Here is a 15,916-nt window from a genome sequence, read left to right as displayed (position 1 = left end):
GACTGCCAACCAAACAGTATTCTTTTGGTTCAGTATGTTTATGGTTGGTTTTTCAGAAAAAACGGACATGGAAATTCACCAGAACGCCTAGTTTGCTTGAAAGAAAGTGGTTGTGGGTTCTGTTTTTCAAATACTCTACTAGCCCCAATATACATTGAGAGTAGGTTGGGCTGGCAGAGTTGAAAGGTCACATTGCCACATGATTTGAATGGAAGGGGGAAGACTATTCAGTGACAACACTTGTTTTCTAAACAAGCTCAAAAAGCAGCTCAAAGCCATATACAGGCACATTGAGAAAAACACAGAACCACCAAAATTACTTTTGAAGCATTTTCTCTCAAAGTCATTATTTTTAATACCAGGGAAATGGAAATGTAACCCATTTGAAGAAGTTGGCCTACACCAAAAAAGACTTTCAGATGTGGTAAAAACTCTTCTCACTTCGGGCTGCTTGAGTATGTTAATCAAGAGTCTGGTTCTCGGAGACCGGGGACCTAGTTTGAGGCAACTTTGCTGTGTTAAACCCCAAGTCTCCCCTGGTGCTTCATGCAGTGGCTTTGAGTTCCCTCAGATTTACACAACCACCGCAGGGCCCCACTCTCTTGCTCCAGGCAGTGTGAAAACACATCTGCAGCAATAGGTTGTTAGATAGACAGATAATATACTTCTGGTTAGTGGGCTTATTGCTGTAAATTAAAAGTAGACTCATCTCCTTTTAATAAATCTTTATTACATAGAGCATACCCACAATTCCTGTTGTAACACTGTGAAGTTTATTTACATTATTCACATACCCAGTAGCTTGCTTACTTTTTCCAAAGTTAAATAACTAAAAGACAGAATAACAACACACTTCTTTTGCTGAAACTCAATAATAATAATAATAATAATAATAATAATAATAATAATAATAATAATGAAATATTGTGGCTTTGCTTGGTTCTCTACAATGAATTAAGCAGTCAGTCTTAAGGTGCATGTTAAAAACTGCAGGTGATAATTGATTTCTTTCAAATAAAGGCTGCCCCCTTTTTGAAGTGAAGTTTCTGTTTGTATTTTTTTTTCCTCTTGCATCCATTGTTCATTCCTCTCCCTGGAAGTTTGTTTTCTTGGTTTGAAAATCTAAACTCTGGAATTGGCACCAATTTTTGTTCTTTTTTTTCCTCTCTCAGCCATGCTTTAAAAAGTTGCCAGTCCGATGTGTGGGAAACACATTTCCCATTGTAGACTTTCTCAGAGAACTTCTGAAACAAGAGAAGATGATAAACAGATGTCATTTGAAACAGCAAAACACTGAGACGTTTCTATCTATGACTTGTAAACACAGTCCTACATTCTGAATAAACACTTCTTATTTGTTTTTTGAATAATAGTGCGTATCAATTCTATTCTACCAGTTTTTGAACTTGCCCTCGTGTTATTTTTCTGCTTTTCTGTCGTGTTTTTGAAATTCACAGGAATGTGGTTCTCTTATAAAACGGTTACCATGGTAAATGTACATGTTCATTTTGCAATGCTTATGCTTATACTATGCATTTACCATAGCTGGTCATGTATTTAACTACGCCATACCTCTCTGGGCTTTACCATGCTTTCACAATGATTTATTACACTTTGCTTTTACAATGATAAACTTTTATAAGGATTTTGCCAAATATAAATATATACAGAAATGGTGGTATTTCATATTGTATTTGCACCCAACACTCTAATATTAATTGTTGCCTCAGTATAACACACAGCTCACTGTAACATACAAAATGCTTGGCTCCTAATGAGAGGTGTAAAGTATCCTGACCATTTGCACTAAACTAAAACAGAACAAGGACACCTTCCATTAAAAGGAAAACGCAATGCATCTCCCACCTTGACCTATGAGCGGTAATCGAAGACTCAAACTTTCTGAATATAATGTATAAATAAACATGTATACTGCAGCTTGTACATAGATATGCTTTAGGGGTTTACACATTGCACTTGTCCTGCAGTGTCTTGAGTTAGCTTTGCGGGTTATTAAATGAGCAGTCTGTCTTCCGCAGCGACAGGTGGAGGGAGATCCTGCAGAGACGCAGAGGTGAAGCTGTTCCAATTTCAACCTTAAAATCCAAGCAGCCCAACTGCAGTGATTCCCAGGGCCAGATCCCCTTTCAGCAAGCCTGTCAGCAAGCCTCTAGACCCACCACCCCCAGTAAGGTATTTCTCACTGGTATTGGTATATAACTGGTATTTCTCACTTATTTGTGAATATTTTGTCAGAATTTCGAATGAATCTTGTTTCAGTCCACACAGCGAAGATGGCATTACTCAAGTCAATTAGTAAAAGTGGGGTGTCTCTAAATGGTCAAAAAGTAACACACCAAGATATTTAGCAACCCTCACATGACCGAGTCATTTGTTATCGACATCCCTGACTTCTGTAATAGGCTCCCGGTTTCAATGCAGTTTCAGTCATGACGGGTAAGACAGCAAATCTGACATTTTCTTCAATGGGCCATTCAGGAGACTAGACTTGCTGATGATTTCCATCACTAACTTTCCTCCAAAATGCATTCAGGAACCAGGCTATAGTCATTGTGTCCCTTCAGTACAATTGAAATATTGAAAATCAGTTCCAAGTTGGCATCACACCCCGTTGATAGTTTTGGCAGCGGTTTGTCCGACCATCGAATCTGCATCATGTAAAACACCTGATTTCCAACAAACAGACTTTTGATAGACTATTTAAAAAGGAACGACAATAAAATCCTTGATCTCCTGCGCACTACCTGCTACATGTTGAGGCTTGAGGGAGCCTGCTTTCTTCTTCAGGAAGGACTCTCCTTCCTCGAAGGCGATGATTGGGTCACTGGGGATCTCGCTCTCCGATTTCTCCCGCCCCCTGTTGCTGCTGTCGCTGTGATTGGACAGGTCGATGATCTCCTCAAAGTCAGGCCCCTCCCTCTTGGTGGAAAGGCCATTCTCATGCTTGGCCGGCTGCATGCCGTTCACCAGGGCTGGGCTCTGTCTGGGTTCCTTCACAGGGACACTGCAGACCCACACAAATACACAGATGGGATTTTACAGAGTGAAATTAAAATACAATCAACGTGTGTTCTACACGGCTTCTTACTAAATACCAAAAACCATGGCATCAGAACTTGAAATCAAAACAGTACAATACACTTTTTTTTATTTTATTTTTTATGAACTCCCAAGGTACTTGACAGTATTTTACTGTACTTCTTTTGGGTGAATTTAGTGCTCCTGTAAGGTGAAGCACAATGTCTCTAGCTACAGACAAGCACAGTCCCAGCTGACACAAAGAGTCAATTCTGATCTGAACACCCCCTGCCATTCAGGTCCAGTGTTAAGCAGGGACTGGAAATTGTGAGGTAGGTTGGGAGCACCACACCTCGAGTCTAATTTAACCACAAGGTCTCCAGTCTAGTGAACCAGCCCACTGCAAATCTCCCTGCTCACCTCTGTGTATTCTGCTCACAGGGTTCCTCTTTAGTGCTGCTCTGCGATTGGCTGTTCACCTCAATCTCGTCTGTGATAAGAGGGGTTTGGGAGCCAAGTGATCCTACAGGACAAGGGGCGAAGGTTATTTCTGTGGTTTGCTGTTTGTTCACGTTATTTAAAACACGTCTTTTGAGCCGGTTTGCTCAGATCTCATTTGAACCGTTTCTACTAGTTTTTGTAACAGATTTATCATTTTAAAAGCATGTGGGCTCTTACCAGCAGTTAAAACATTCTGAATCTATAGTTTATTATTTGAAAAACAAATCTGCATATCCCTAAAACAAAAACAAAAATATGATTAAAAAAAAGATCCTACTAATGCTTAAAAATGGGTTTTAAAATAATTGGATAAAGCATGAAAAAGCTGAAAATATGTGACACAAGCATTTGATTTGGTTCTCTTGCAATAGTCCATGACAAGACCAAGGCTAACCTTTTCTGAAAACAAAGCTCAAAAGTCTAACAAGAAGTGTTCCAGGGGACGTTGTAACATTTGTCTGCATTTCTGTTCTCTGTGCTGCATTTTTTACAAAAACCAGACAGACACACATGGCCAGTTTAGATTGGCGTCACGCCACAGTGTAGCGGCTGAGGTTTCTAACAACAAGGATGTGGGCAAACTGAAGGGGGGAAAACATACACGTCCAATTAAAATAAAAAAGAGTTTCACTGAGTCACCATTTTAACTTTACCTCCGAGCCATATGCTTTCAATTGCAGCAAATGGTGCTTTGTACACATTTAATACAGCAATATAATGCAGCATTATGGGGATTGTGCATTCAAAACTGTACTTTTTCTAAATGCATTCAAGCTGTGTGCTGTATTTCTTCAGGGGTTATCAATAACTTTGTACCAAACAAGTTTGAATCTAACTTCCTGAACCTGTGTAATTTATTGATGGCCCCTAGTTCTCCATAGGTAGAAACATTGACTGACCTTTGCTGCTTTCAGGATCAGGTTTAGCATCTTTACCATTCATTTGTGCAGGAGAGGAAGATGTGGTTTCTTTCTGCAAGAAAAACAGGTTTCTAATCTTGCAACCTTCAAATGGTCTAACTTTTTCTGTTGATACTGCTGTATCCTATTAACAGTGGATTACTGATTGTTTTAAAAATTTATTTTTTTAACATTAATATCAATGAATTGTTTTAGGAGAAGGAGACACGTACTTTGTCACCTGATTCCGGTTTTCTTGTTCTTTTCATAATCTGCTCCAAGCGCTGGAATTAAAAGACAACAAAAATGAGCCTCCAAAAATCTGGAAACAGGAATATATAATCCTATAGCATGGTGTGCAGATAATGTAATGCCATACTCATTCCAGCTTTATGAAGTACTGTCTGCAGCACAAGATTGACTGTTTAATGATGTTTACCATACAAACTATAATGTCATTTGTTTGAAAGGAGAAAAAAATCCATGTAAAAATCAACCACGCAGCACTAATGTCACATTGCCAAACATTACCTAACTTACTCAGTTTAAGTGTCGCACACTGGAAAATAAATATGTAAAATGGACACAGACATTGGTATATTAGATTAGTTTACTGGTCAGCTGCTTTGAGTGGAGTTATCTTTCTTGCACTTCTAGATTAGCCTGCAGTTTTGAGTGGAGTTATTTTTCCTAGACCCGTATGCTTCTAGTTTTATAACAGGAAGAGCCTGGTTTTAGCAATGGGTTGGATTTGCAGCCTTGATGTAGATCTGAAAGTAAAGCACAGTCTAGCCTAACCTCCTAAGAATGTGGCACACACTGTTCTAGCAGAATAACCTCACTGAACTCCAACACGCAAGACTCTGCACAGCTCTGCTCAGCAGCATGCAGACAGGCTGATAAGGGCATTACATTACGTGCAGAAAACATGAAATAGAAACACATTGGGAAAAAAAAAAAAGAGTAGCTGTTTCCAAGAGTGTGATAAACAGAATCCTCACAGCCCTGACACTTGCCAAGGTTAGGTTCACCTCTAATAGACAGGGAGTTATCTGTTCAGCTGCTGCGCTCACTGTGAACTCTCTTTATAAACCCCTTGCCGCATATTGTTAATAAAATAAGAATGAAATGAGATAGGGAAGGTATGTATTGATACCAACTATAAAAACACATATTCAAGAACCATTGGTGAAGTGCAATGAGCTTGGTCATGTTTTTGTTCTTGTAATCACAATACAAACGAACAGACCTCTATTACGATGCAATATATAATGTAAAGAAAGTATCACTATTCATTGATACAAGGTTCTCCAATGAAATGCAAAATGAGCATGACTGGGTTAAAAATGGACTGGCTCAATGTTACGAGCTACTTGTTCCAAACCCTTCCATGTACTTCCACTGTCTACTACTTACAATTAGTAAAAATCTTCCTGAATTCAATTAATAAAAGCAGATTAATGTAACCCCTTCCAGCACCTGTTTTTGCTGCCTGGACTTTAATTTCTGCATGTATTTATTCGGAATAGGCTCAGCATGGGTTACCACAGAACACAGCGATGTGGTTGTTTGTGGGGACTGTATTTTTGTTCACCTTCTTCCTCTCCAGCCGCTCCTGCTCCTCTTTCTGGAAGTGTTTCTCCCGCTCCAGTCTCTGCTTCTCTGCCTCCTCTCGGGCTTTGGCCTCTGCCGCCTCCCTCTGAAACACAGCAACGATACAAGGCAGGTGAGTGCAGGTGCCACTACACACACAGTACAGTACATATCCCCAGCCAGGGATATCAGCACCACATTACAGGCACCGCTTGTACCACAATGAACTGCATCCACCGCAGGTAGAATATACAGTTACAATAACTGCCCAAGCTGGTTAAAAACAAGACAATTCATTTCTAAGATGTCCTTCAATAGCCAATTAGTGTTGACGAATATTAAATAGCAGACTGCTATTGAAAGTACAGTAGGGAATCCCATGTGTGTGTGTGTATATTGCCCGTCTTGTTACTTCAACACTTGCTTTGTATAACACTATGTAACACAATTTTTGTTCCTGGGTAGTAAGTGTTATTTCCTAATTGCTTATGCCTCAAAAGTATAGAAAATGGCTACTATTCCCCACAAACTTTGCTTTTGTGACCAGACAGTGATATTTTGAAATTTACCTATTTCCAATGAGAAAACGGGCGAATTTGTGTCTTTTCGTTCACATAGTCAGAAAAACACAACATATGAATCCAAATTAACATGTATTTATACAAAAGTAATACAAAAATGACTACACAAGATTTAGAAGTGAGTAGTTTTTCGAGATTTACGATTATACTGTAAATCACTTTCACAAATCAGCCCCCAAATGTAGTCTCCCATGATGTTCTCGTTATACTGTCCTTGGTAGCGGCGTTCAAAGTCCAGTATATCCTGGTGGAAGCGCTCGCCTTGCTCCTCCGAGTACGCTCCCATGTTCTCCTTGAATTTATCAAGATGAGCATCAAGGATATGGACTTTGAGGGACATCCTACAGCCCATTGTGCCGTAGTTCTTCACCAGAGTCTCAACCAGCTCCACATAGTTTTCGGCCTTGTGATTGCCCAGGAAGCCCCGAACCACTGCGACAAAGCTGTTCCAAGCCGCTTTCTCCTTACTAGTGAGCTTCTTGGGGAATTCATTGCACTCCAGGATCTTCTTTATATGTGGTCCGACGAAGACACCGGCTTTGACCTTTGCCTCAGACAGCTTAGGGAAGAAGTCTTGAAGGTACTTGAAGGCTGCCGACTCCTTATCTAGAGCTCTGACAAATTGTTTCATAAGGCCCAATTTGATGTACAGTGGTGGCATCAGCACCTTCCGGGGGTCCACCAGTGGCTCCCACTTGACGTTGTTCCTCTCCACAGAGAACTCGGTCCGCTGTGGCCAGTCCCACCTGTGGTAGTGCGCCTTGGTGTCCCTGCTGTCCCAAAGGCAAAGATAGCAGGGAAACTTGGTAAAACCGCCTTGGAGACCCATCAGGAATGCCACCATTTTGAAGTCTCCTATGACCTTGATGCCATCTCAGAAAAATGCAGATATGCATCCACTTAGGCAGCTGGAACTAAACTGAACTGGTGGGCTTAAGGCCCCTGTATTTATACTATTTATATTACTGGAAAGTTCTAGAAGTTACTCCAAGTTTACTCAGCACTGAATCATTCTGGAATGTTCTGGAAAATAGGTAAATTTCAAAATATCACTGTCCTGGTCACAAAAGCAAAGTTTGTGGGGAATAATAGCCATTTTCTATACTTTTGAGGCATAAGCAATTAGGAAATAACACTTACTACCCAGTTACACAGTGTTAATCAATGAATTACGTTCATAATTTGACTCAATTTTAAAAACCAAATATTAACCCAATAGTTCAAAAACCTTGTTCAATTATATTAACACTAATAAGGTTTCATTCAAGAGGTATGACAGCAGTTAGATGTAGAAGTATCGCTGAAGCTCAGATTTCACTGCAAGAAATATGCAGGTGTTTTATGGACATCAGAGCTGTTCATGACAATTTCTTTCACTGCTGCTGGGGATGAAAAGTCCCATTGGACAATACAGTCACAAAGTCTGACAGCCGTGTGAAGACAGAAGCTTATAACCTGAGGGAAAAACATCAAGATGACAACAGAAGCAATGGAGCAGCTAAGATAAATCACATTAGAAACGGATACCAGCATTGCAGCTGCACTTGCTTGCGGGGTTGTGGTCAATTTCTGTTTTTCAATTCCAAATGAGTGTTTACATAATATTTCGTTTTCAGTCAGTATTTTTCCATCTATTCCACATACAACTAAATACTGTAAGCACACAGGTCTTATACACACAAAACACATTGCAGTCCATTATAAAAGGGATACACTTTGTGGCTTTTCTGCTTCTCCAATATGCTGAAACGTGTTTAACACTGTAGTTGACAGCCCTGTTTCCGGCCTGCTCTCTTCCCACCGACCTGTTTCTGCAGCCGCTCCTGCTCCTCCTGCTCTGCTTGAGCCCGTGCCTCTGCCTCCCTCTGCTGGCGAGCCTCGTCCTCGATCCTCTGCTCCTCGTCCCGCTGCTTCCTCTCCTCGGCGAGTCTCTGGGCCTCCACCTCACGCCGGGCCTTGTCTTCCGCCTCCTGCACGGCCTGCTCCTCTCTCAGGCGCCTGCCGGGACACACACACCGCTCAACGTTTAAAACAGAGGACTTCAAATCCATTGTCTCGTTAGCGCCAGCAGTGTTATCACTGGAATCCTTTTCTTCTATTTGTTTATTGTTTATTTCAATTTGGAATATAGCCTTGCCTTTTTTAAAAGACAAAGCTATAGATTCAAAGCTTCCATTCCCTTTTAATTCAATTCTAATTTCAATTCCTTTGACGACAGGCTTTATCGAGCAAAAATGTATACAACTTGTCAACAACACATGAAGTTGTGTAATTGTATGTGATGTTGACAAGTTGTATCTATGGTTTGCTCAATAAAGCCTGTTGTAAAAGTGAAAAAAAAGGAATTGACCCAACCCTGCTACCAACTCCACTGGTGCAGTGCCAGTATTCAGACATTTATTTGCAGTGTCTGAAATATTTCTATCCTGAATTAACGTAACAAAACAATGGAGAGCCAGAACATTCTCAGCACAAGAGATACCAGCCTTATATTACTACGGTCAGTAAGAAGCTAGATAAGCTATATAAAAGCATTGGTAAGAACTAGACTTTGTTGCATTCATTTTAAAAACAGGTTTTCATTCAACAGTAACGGACAATGCAGCTGCTGGACACAGTGACATCTGTACTGAATTACTGTCCGTAAAACATAGTAAAGTGTAATATATTGTGAAAGTGATTTTATACATGCAAATATTCATACAGTAATACAAACTTGTTCAGATTCCTGACCTCCTTTTTAAACGGTGTTTCTATAAAACTCATAAATATTATATCTCACGAATATCTGAATCAATAAGCCATTGGGCTTGAGAGAACACTCCCTTGCATTCCCCTCCCTCTCCATGGGATTGCTCTGCATCACCAAACAAATCATGTTTCTCCCTGGAATTTGACGTCCCCCATTATTACAATTCCAAGCCCCTTTACAGGCCTTGTGCATCACAAGTCACGAGAGAGACACAGGATTACAAAGCATGACTGAGTGCAAAAGCAGACAAAGCTTATACAGTCCACCGAGGCTATTCCAGACCCCATCGAACACTGAAGTGAAATACAATCCGAGCGACCTCTGTGTTGCTGTTCAGAAAGCAGTGTTCAGACTCACCTGTCCCTCTCCTCCTGCTCCCTCCTCTCCTGCTCCTCGCGCTCCCGCTGCTCGCGGGCCTGCCTGCGATTCTCAGCCAGGATTCGAGCTGCCTCCTCTGCATTGTTGGTTCCAGCCATCGGTTTGCCAGGAGAAGCTGTGGCCGGGGCTGTGGGAGGTGTCTGCTCTGGAGCTTGGGCTGGGGGAGGGGTTGGAGTCGAGGTCTGGGCTGGGATTGGTGCAGCAGGGGCTGGGGGCGTGCCTGGTGCAGAGGACACAACAATAGCAGGGAGAGGGGAAGAGCCTGAAACAGAAAAATAACAAAGAAGGGATTATAGGCTGTGACGTAATACAAATCAATGAATAGACTTGGATGCCTTTTTAAAGAGGTCGGAATGAACATTATTCTGTAGTCTTAAAGCGACAGTGACCCACAATCATGTTCAATTTCAGACTAAAATATGATTTCTGGGTACTACATTATTTCACACCGCTTCATCAGTAACTATCAGAGAAGACCATTAATGAAGCCCATGGAATTTGCAACCACTCTCTCTGCACAAATGCTGGCAGGGGCACTAACAAGTGTTCTGGCCATCCTGTTCTCCTGTTTGTAATGCAGGGCTGATGAAATGATCAACTCATGCGGATAATTCAATTCAATTTTCCACATGCCTTTCCCAGCTCAAATGGACTGATCTTATATAACCAGGGATTCTTCTACAAAAAGAAATAAGCTGTTATTGCCACCACCACCATCATCATCATCATCATCATTGTTATTACTCCTACTTTGAGTCACATCTTTTAGGCATTGTATTGTTTTTCTGTATTGTACTGGATTGTGTTTAAATATGTACAGTAACTGTAAAATAAGATAAATGGACTTTTGGCTTATCAAATTATAAATTAACAAAAAAATAAGTACATAAATAAATAAATAAATAAATAAATAAATAAATAAATAAATAAATACCCTGCCACATCTTTAATCCAAAGTCAGTATTTTCAAAAAGTAAATCACTGCGACTGACATTCACAGTGTTTCAGTGTAAGTAAGAGTGATGCACAGATGCCTCCATAAACCCCCACATGCAGATACTCTCAATAAATCAGTGCTGAAAAGTGTCCTAACATGAAGTGCTAGTCTAGACACATGTAACTGTGCCACATGGACAGAGGGACAGGCGGATGACATACCATCGGGAGTGGCCGCTCTGCGTGGCTCCTTTGTTTTCTCGACTGCGAGGGGTGAAGCTGTTCGCTCGTGCTCCTTCGCTGGCGTCTTGTCCTCTGTCTTCTTCTGTCTCTTGCCCCGTGTCTTGGGGACGGAGTGAGAGCCCCGGGGGAAGGGCGGTTTGGGGGACACCACGGGGCTGGGGGACGTGGCATGCTGCTTGGGGGTGGAAGGGGACGAGGGGCGGTTCTTTGACACAGGACTGCTGGGAAATATAAAACACATAGAAACCTTAACAAGAGGTTCACAGCTGTACTGCAGTGTGGGGGGGTGGGGGTGGGGGTGGGGGTGGGGAGAGAAACAAATAAACAAGCAAGCAAACAGCCAATTAAAAAACATCATATGTGCTTTAAATATATTTAATAAAGAACCACAGGCCCATTTTACAATGAGCTTTAGCATGATACTGTTCATCCTCTAGCTGAAATAAATATATTTTTTAGGGCATTACAGACAGGTTCTTAGGCAGTATTATGCAGCATTTACTGTTGACATGTTCCAAAGGGAGAATTAACCAAATGATCAAATCTTAAAATAATACCAAAGTGGCACAGCATTAAATTAATTAAACAATTAATTAAACAACTACCTCTAGTGAAAGAATGGTGCTCGTTAATCTATATTTATGTGTCTAAAACTATTTAAAAATCTATGTTGAAAGACACATTCCCATTTAACTCCAGTCTTAAATCCTCAACATCAGGGATAAGCGGAAACTACCTGAGTTTCTTATAAACTTTACATTATAAAACCCTCTTGCTCACTCCAGGTCACATCATCACTATGGACACACAGACTAGTTCCACCCAATGGTTTTGTTTAAAGGTAAATTTAGCTCCAAATGCTCTAAAAGCCCAAGGTATTGATTGCCTCAGGAACTGATCTGCCCTTTACGTTCACATAAATCTCCTGTGAGCCTGCCTAATGGTCCAGCACAGCTTTCAATTAAATTATTGAGTGCTGAAAATATAAACTGCTTTGAAAAATATATAATTCATAATTCAAACCACTCAGACACGCTCAAGGTAAAACTCGAAGACAGTCTAGTAAACAAACGTCTCAGCCAGTGCCTTCTTCAATGTACTGCAGAAAGACGAATATATTTATGGGCAAACAAACACAGTCCTATACGAAGTTAATGGGATTAAATTACATTTTCTTAGCCACTTCTGTTTTTTCAACAGGTCTTGGGAAAGCCTGGTGGAAAGAAATTGCAGTTTCTTCCCAGAAATGCAGTGTTTCAGAATGAAACTCTCTATAGACACCTTCATAATGTATTTTCGGTTTGAAGAAACTTAAAAAATGGACCCATCAGCTGTACAGTCTGAGCAACTATCTGTCATACTGGCAATTCATTTAACTTAGCCCTCAATTGAAGCTGTCTTTAAAAGCGACAACTTGTACATAAATATGAGGCATTTACTAGGACATGAGGATTTTCTTTTTAAACCCTTGCATTAAAACAACACTAAACAGATGAAACGGAATTCATAACACAGAATAAAGATCTCACCCCAGATCTTCTAGCTGACAGTACCCTTATCTAGTTTGAATGCGTTGCAACACAGACATCGCACGCTACTAAAGCTTATCATTCTCTAACATTGTTATGCGATAACCAAAGAGCTACAGCAATGCCAAGGATGTAAATCGGAGCACATAAGCAGTGTTCACGGTTAGAGGCCGATGTTTTCTCTTTTCCATGTCTGTTTCTATCAGGCTGGTTTCACACTCTTTACAGCTGCAGTTCAGTCTCACTGAAACCAATTTGCTGACTAAAGCCCGGCAGCACATTGATAAATTGGGTCATTTTGCAAAGAATACTCGCTTGCCACAGAGTGAATGTACCCCTACTTATTAGTTCTCTTTTGCATACACGACACAGCTGTCCCATACAAACAATGCACCACCATACCATCCTAAACAACACATTCACATGCGAATGGATACATCACAGGTCCTATGAAGTAGTCACATTATTTTCAGTTCCTCCATTTTGACATACATGCCTTGAACAGAGTCTTTAAAAGGAGAGACAGAGAGACAGGCAGTGAAATGCAAAAGGTAAAGCAGTACCTGGCTTCTGTTCTGTGCTTCATATTCGGCAAGGACTGTCTCTTCTTCAACACCTTCTCCTTAGCGAGGGCATTCTTTTCTTTTTCATTCTCTCGCTCTTTGTCTTTCTTCTCCTTTTTCTTCTTTTCCACCTGGAGACAGAACCGTGGAGGATCAATTAAAAATGAGCTTCCGCAGAACAGCCCAAGGTTAGGAGATGAGGAGGGGGGAATAAAAAAAAAACACCCTGATGCAGTCGCTTCACTGGCTGCGTAATCTTTTCCATTCTCAATTCACAAGCACAGCTTCTATTTGTGCCCTGTCATCCCACACACTGCACTAGGGTTGATATAGTGACATGGATTGACTTGGATCTACCACTTAGGATTTTATACTGTACATGTAAATAAAATCAGTCATAAGATATTATGTAGTCTTCAAGACCTCTTCAAAAAAGAAAAAACAAGAACACACACAAGAAAAGACTGGAATGTGGTCAAATAAGAATACTAATACAACTACTACTAATACAAATAATATATAATATAAAACAATATTAACAATAATGATAACAGCAACACAACGATGATGCTAACAATCACAATGATACGATCTACAACAAGAACAACAACAATAATAATAATAACAATTACAAACCAGTTCAGTAACCTGCTTTGTGCTCGTCTTACGTACAGGCAGGGAGTCCCTGGGTTTGCGTGGCGTGATGTCAGGGCTGCTTGCCGAGACCCTCCATCGCTCGGAGCCTCTGTGGTGGGGTCTGTGGTGGTTACAGGCTGTGAGGGGGCTGGCAGAGGCTGAGCGAGGGCACAGGGGAGACACTGCAGAGGAAAGAGAGGATGTCCAAATCAAACTAGAGCCACAGCTTACTGACACTGAAACCAACCATTCAGAATGAGCACAGGAAGTGAAGCAGCAAGCTGTTCAGCTCGGCCCTTCATCGTTTAAAAGGTATGAATGTGACGCACTGTACGAGTTTATGAAGTTTAATACAGTATTACAGGAAACAGTTCAAGACTGCTAAAGCAGAGAACACCAGTCTGACAGTTAACGTCACACTTTACTGAATCCATCAAAACAAACCTTTACATTCAGATCTTCAAAACATATCAAAATATAATCCATCTGGTGACAAATCACCACGTGTAATCACATCCACACCCTGATGCGTGATCCTTTGTGAATAGGATCCACACTTCAGGTTTCCCTGAAGTATGCTCCACGGCTTTTGTGAATAAACTCCCTCAAACTCTGTAACCGAGACTTACGGGAAGACTTACGGGAGTCTTTGCTGTTTCCCAGCAGTGTGGCAACACTCCTGCTCCGGGCGAGGAAGGACAGGGTGGGGGTCATCAGCCGGTCCACAATACTGCTCTCCCACGGGCTCAGCTGCAAACTCCGGGCTGGAGAGGGAAAACCAACACCGTTATCTACAGATAGATCCAATACTGTACCTAAACACAGTACAGCATCCTCATCAGAATCCCCAGAGTCACGCAACTGCATTCTAGAACATCTACATCAAGAATCAACCAGGCATCTACTGTGCCACCTTGCACCTGATGATGTCATGCATACTGACCTTCAAACCTTTGATTGAAGACTTCCCATTGGCTTATAGTTCAGCAGAATCATTAAATATGTAGATCAGCAGTTTAGGCCACTGTTAGTTTCATCATTATTAAACAATTACATAAAATAACACTAGTGCATTCTGTATAAGGCATAAAGACAGGGTTTAAAAGCCAATGATGGGCATGCAGTATACATTGCCCATATGTTTTATTGTATCACATAAATAGAAGGAGCCTATTTTGTATAATTCCTATATATAAAATAAAAATAAAATAGTAAATATTAGACTTTGTACAGAGGGCAGGAACATGAGTATACTTGTATTCCACAATTCTTTTCAAGTGCCCAATTATTGTTTACTCCATAGTGACCCCTGCTGGTTTGGGGGACAGAAAACACTGCAGCAATGACCACCAATACAGTACCGTCTGTCAAACCATATGGTTTACATCAATTATATAGAACCCCTGCTTCGGCTTCAGTTAACTGCCTGTGATCCAATAGGGATGATTTATCCTCTGTAATTGAATACTGGATTCCCAATATTCAAACACATAAACATCATATGCAAGTGCAGGACATTTAACATTCTGTACAGTTATAAAACAAGAAGACAAAAACTGACACACATAGCAGTTCAGGTCTTTCCAGGTTTTACACAAACTTAACCTGAAAAAAGCATGTTGCCAACATTTATTACAGAATATGTCCACAGTAGGTTGAATAACAAATAGACATTGGCAATGTGTCATGAAACTGATGCAACCAGTTCCTAAAACAAAAACCAAACTTGTGACCTAGATTGTGATACTCTCATGAACTTGTGCAAATGAATATCCATCAGACAGCTGGTTCTCTAGATAGAGTACATCAAATGTACGGTAAGCCACAACTCTATATTTCCAATGCTGAGGGTATGCAAAAGGTAATTAAACCAAATCGTAGGTGTGGCTTTAGCACATAAGCCCGGAGTGGCTCACAATGTATTGCTTTCTGTAAATCTGCCAAAAAGAAGCACATTCTGAACTAAGACCCACTTTTCCATAAGAATGAAAAAAGGTCCCGAGGTCTTTTAAAGAATCAATATGCTGAACATGAAAAGCGATGTGAAGAAAAGACATAGTGCCATAGTCCTTCAAGTCTGCTCTTTCTAATGCAATGATAAAAACACCACCAGCAAGAAGAGAAGCCACCTAGGGGAGTGCATGACAGTAAGTTTGAGAAAGTGCAGCTTAACTGTCGATCTTTAAGCACCTGAAGCAAATCAATATTCTGGTCTTCTCGTCCAAATTCCAATGCAAAAAAAAAAAAATTAAAATCTCCCCCTTCC

At 40.8% G+C, this 15,916-nt stretch overlaps 1 protein-coding gene across 11 annotated transcripts in view; it reads right to left on the bottom strand.

The window, feature by feature from the left end:
* Positions 1-710: 710 nt before the first annotated feature.
* LOC117414001 (MAP7 domain-containing protein 1-like) overlaps positions 711-15,916 on the bottom strand; it is a 52,286-nt gene continuing 37,080 nt past the window's right edge. For 3 of the 11 annotated variants that reach the window (XM_058999371.1, XM_058999380.1, XM_058999375.1), the window contains 12 exons: positions 14,280-14,414; positions 13,651-13,832; positions 13,015-13,145; positions 10,902-11,143; positions 9,723-10,005; positions 8,419-8,611; positions 6,034-6,138; positions 4,673-4,723; positions 4,440-4,512; positions 3,460-3,562; positions 2,766-3,025; positions 711-1,244 (listed from right to left, as the gene is read on the bottom strand). In XM_058999371.1, coding sequence (XP_058855354.1) covers positions 1,234-1,244; positions 2,766-3,025; positions 3,460-3,562; positions 4,440-4,512; positions 4,673-4,723; positions 6,034-6,138; positions 8,419-8,611; positions 9,723-10,005; positions 10,902-11,143; positions 13,015-13,145; positions 13,651-13,832; positions 14,280-14,414 — 1,769 coding nt within the window. In that variant the 3' untranslated portion in view covers positions 711-1,233. The remainder of the gene's footprint in view (positions 1,245-2,765; positions 3,026-3,459; positions 3,563-4,439; positions 4,513-4,672; positions 4,724-6,033; positions 6,139-8,418; positions 8,612-9,722; positions 10,006-10,901; positions 11,144-13,014; positions 13,146-13,650; positions 13,833-14,279; positions 14,415-15,916) is intronic. The other 8 variants (XM_058999377.1, XM_058999382.1, XM_058999373.1 and 5 more) reach the window with 6 other exon arrangements.

The sequence above is a fragment of the Acipenser ruthenus genome, chromosome 25, assembly GCF_902713425.1.
Source record: "Acipenser ruthenus chromosome 25, fAciRut3.2 maternal haplotype, whole genome shotgun sequence".
In the NCBI taxonomy this organism is placed as follows: Eukaryota; Metazoa; Chordata; class Actinopteri; order Acipenseriformes; family Acipenseridae; genus Acipenser; species Acipenser ruthenus.
Note: the sequence above shows the minus strand (reverse complement) of the source record. Positions and strands in the feature narration are given on the sequence as shown.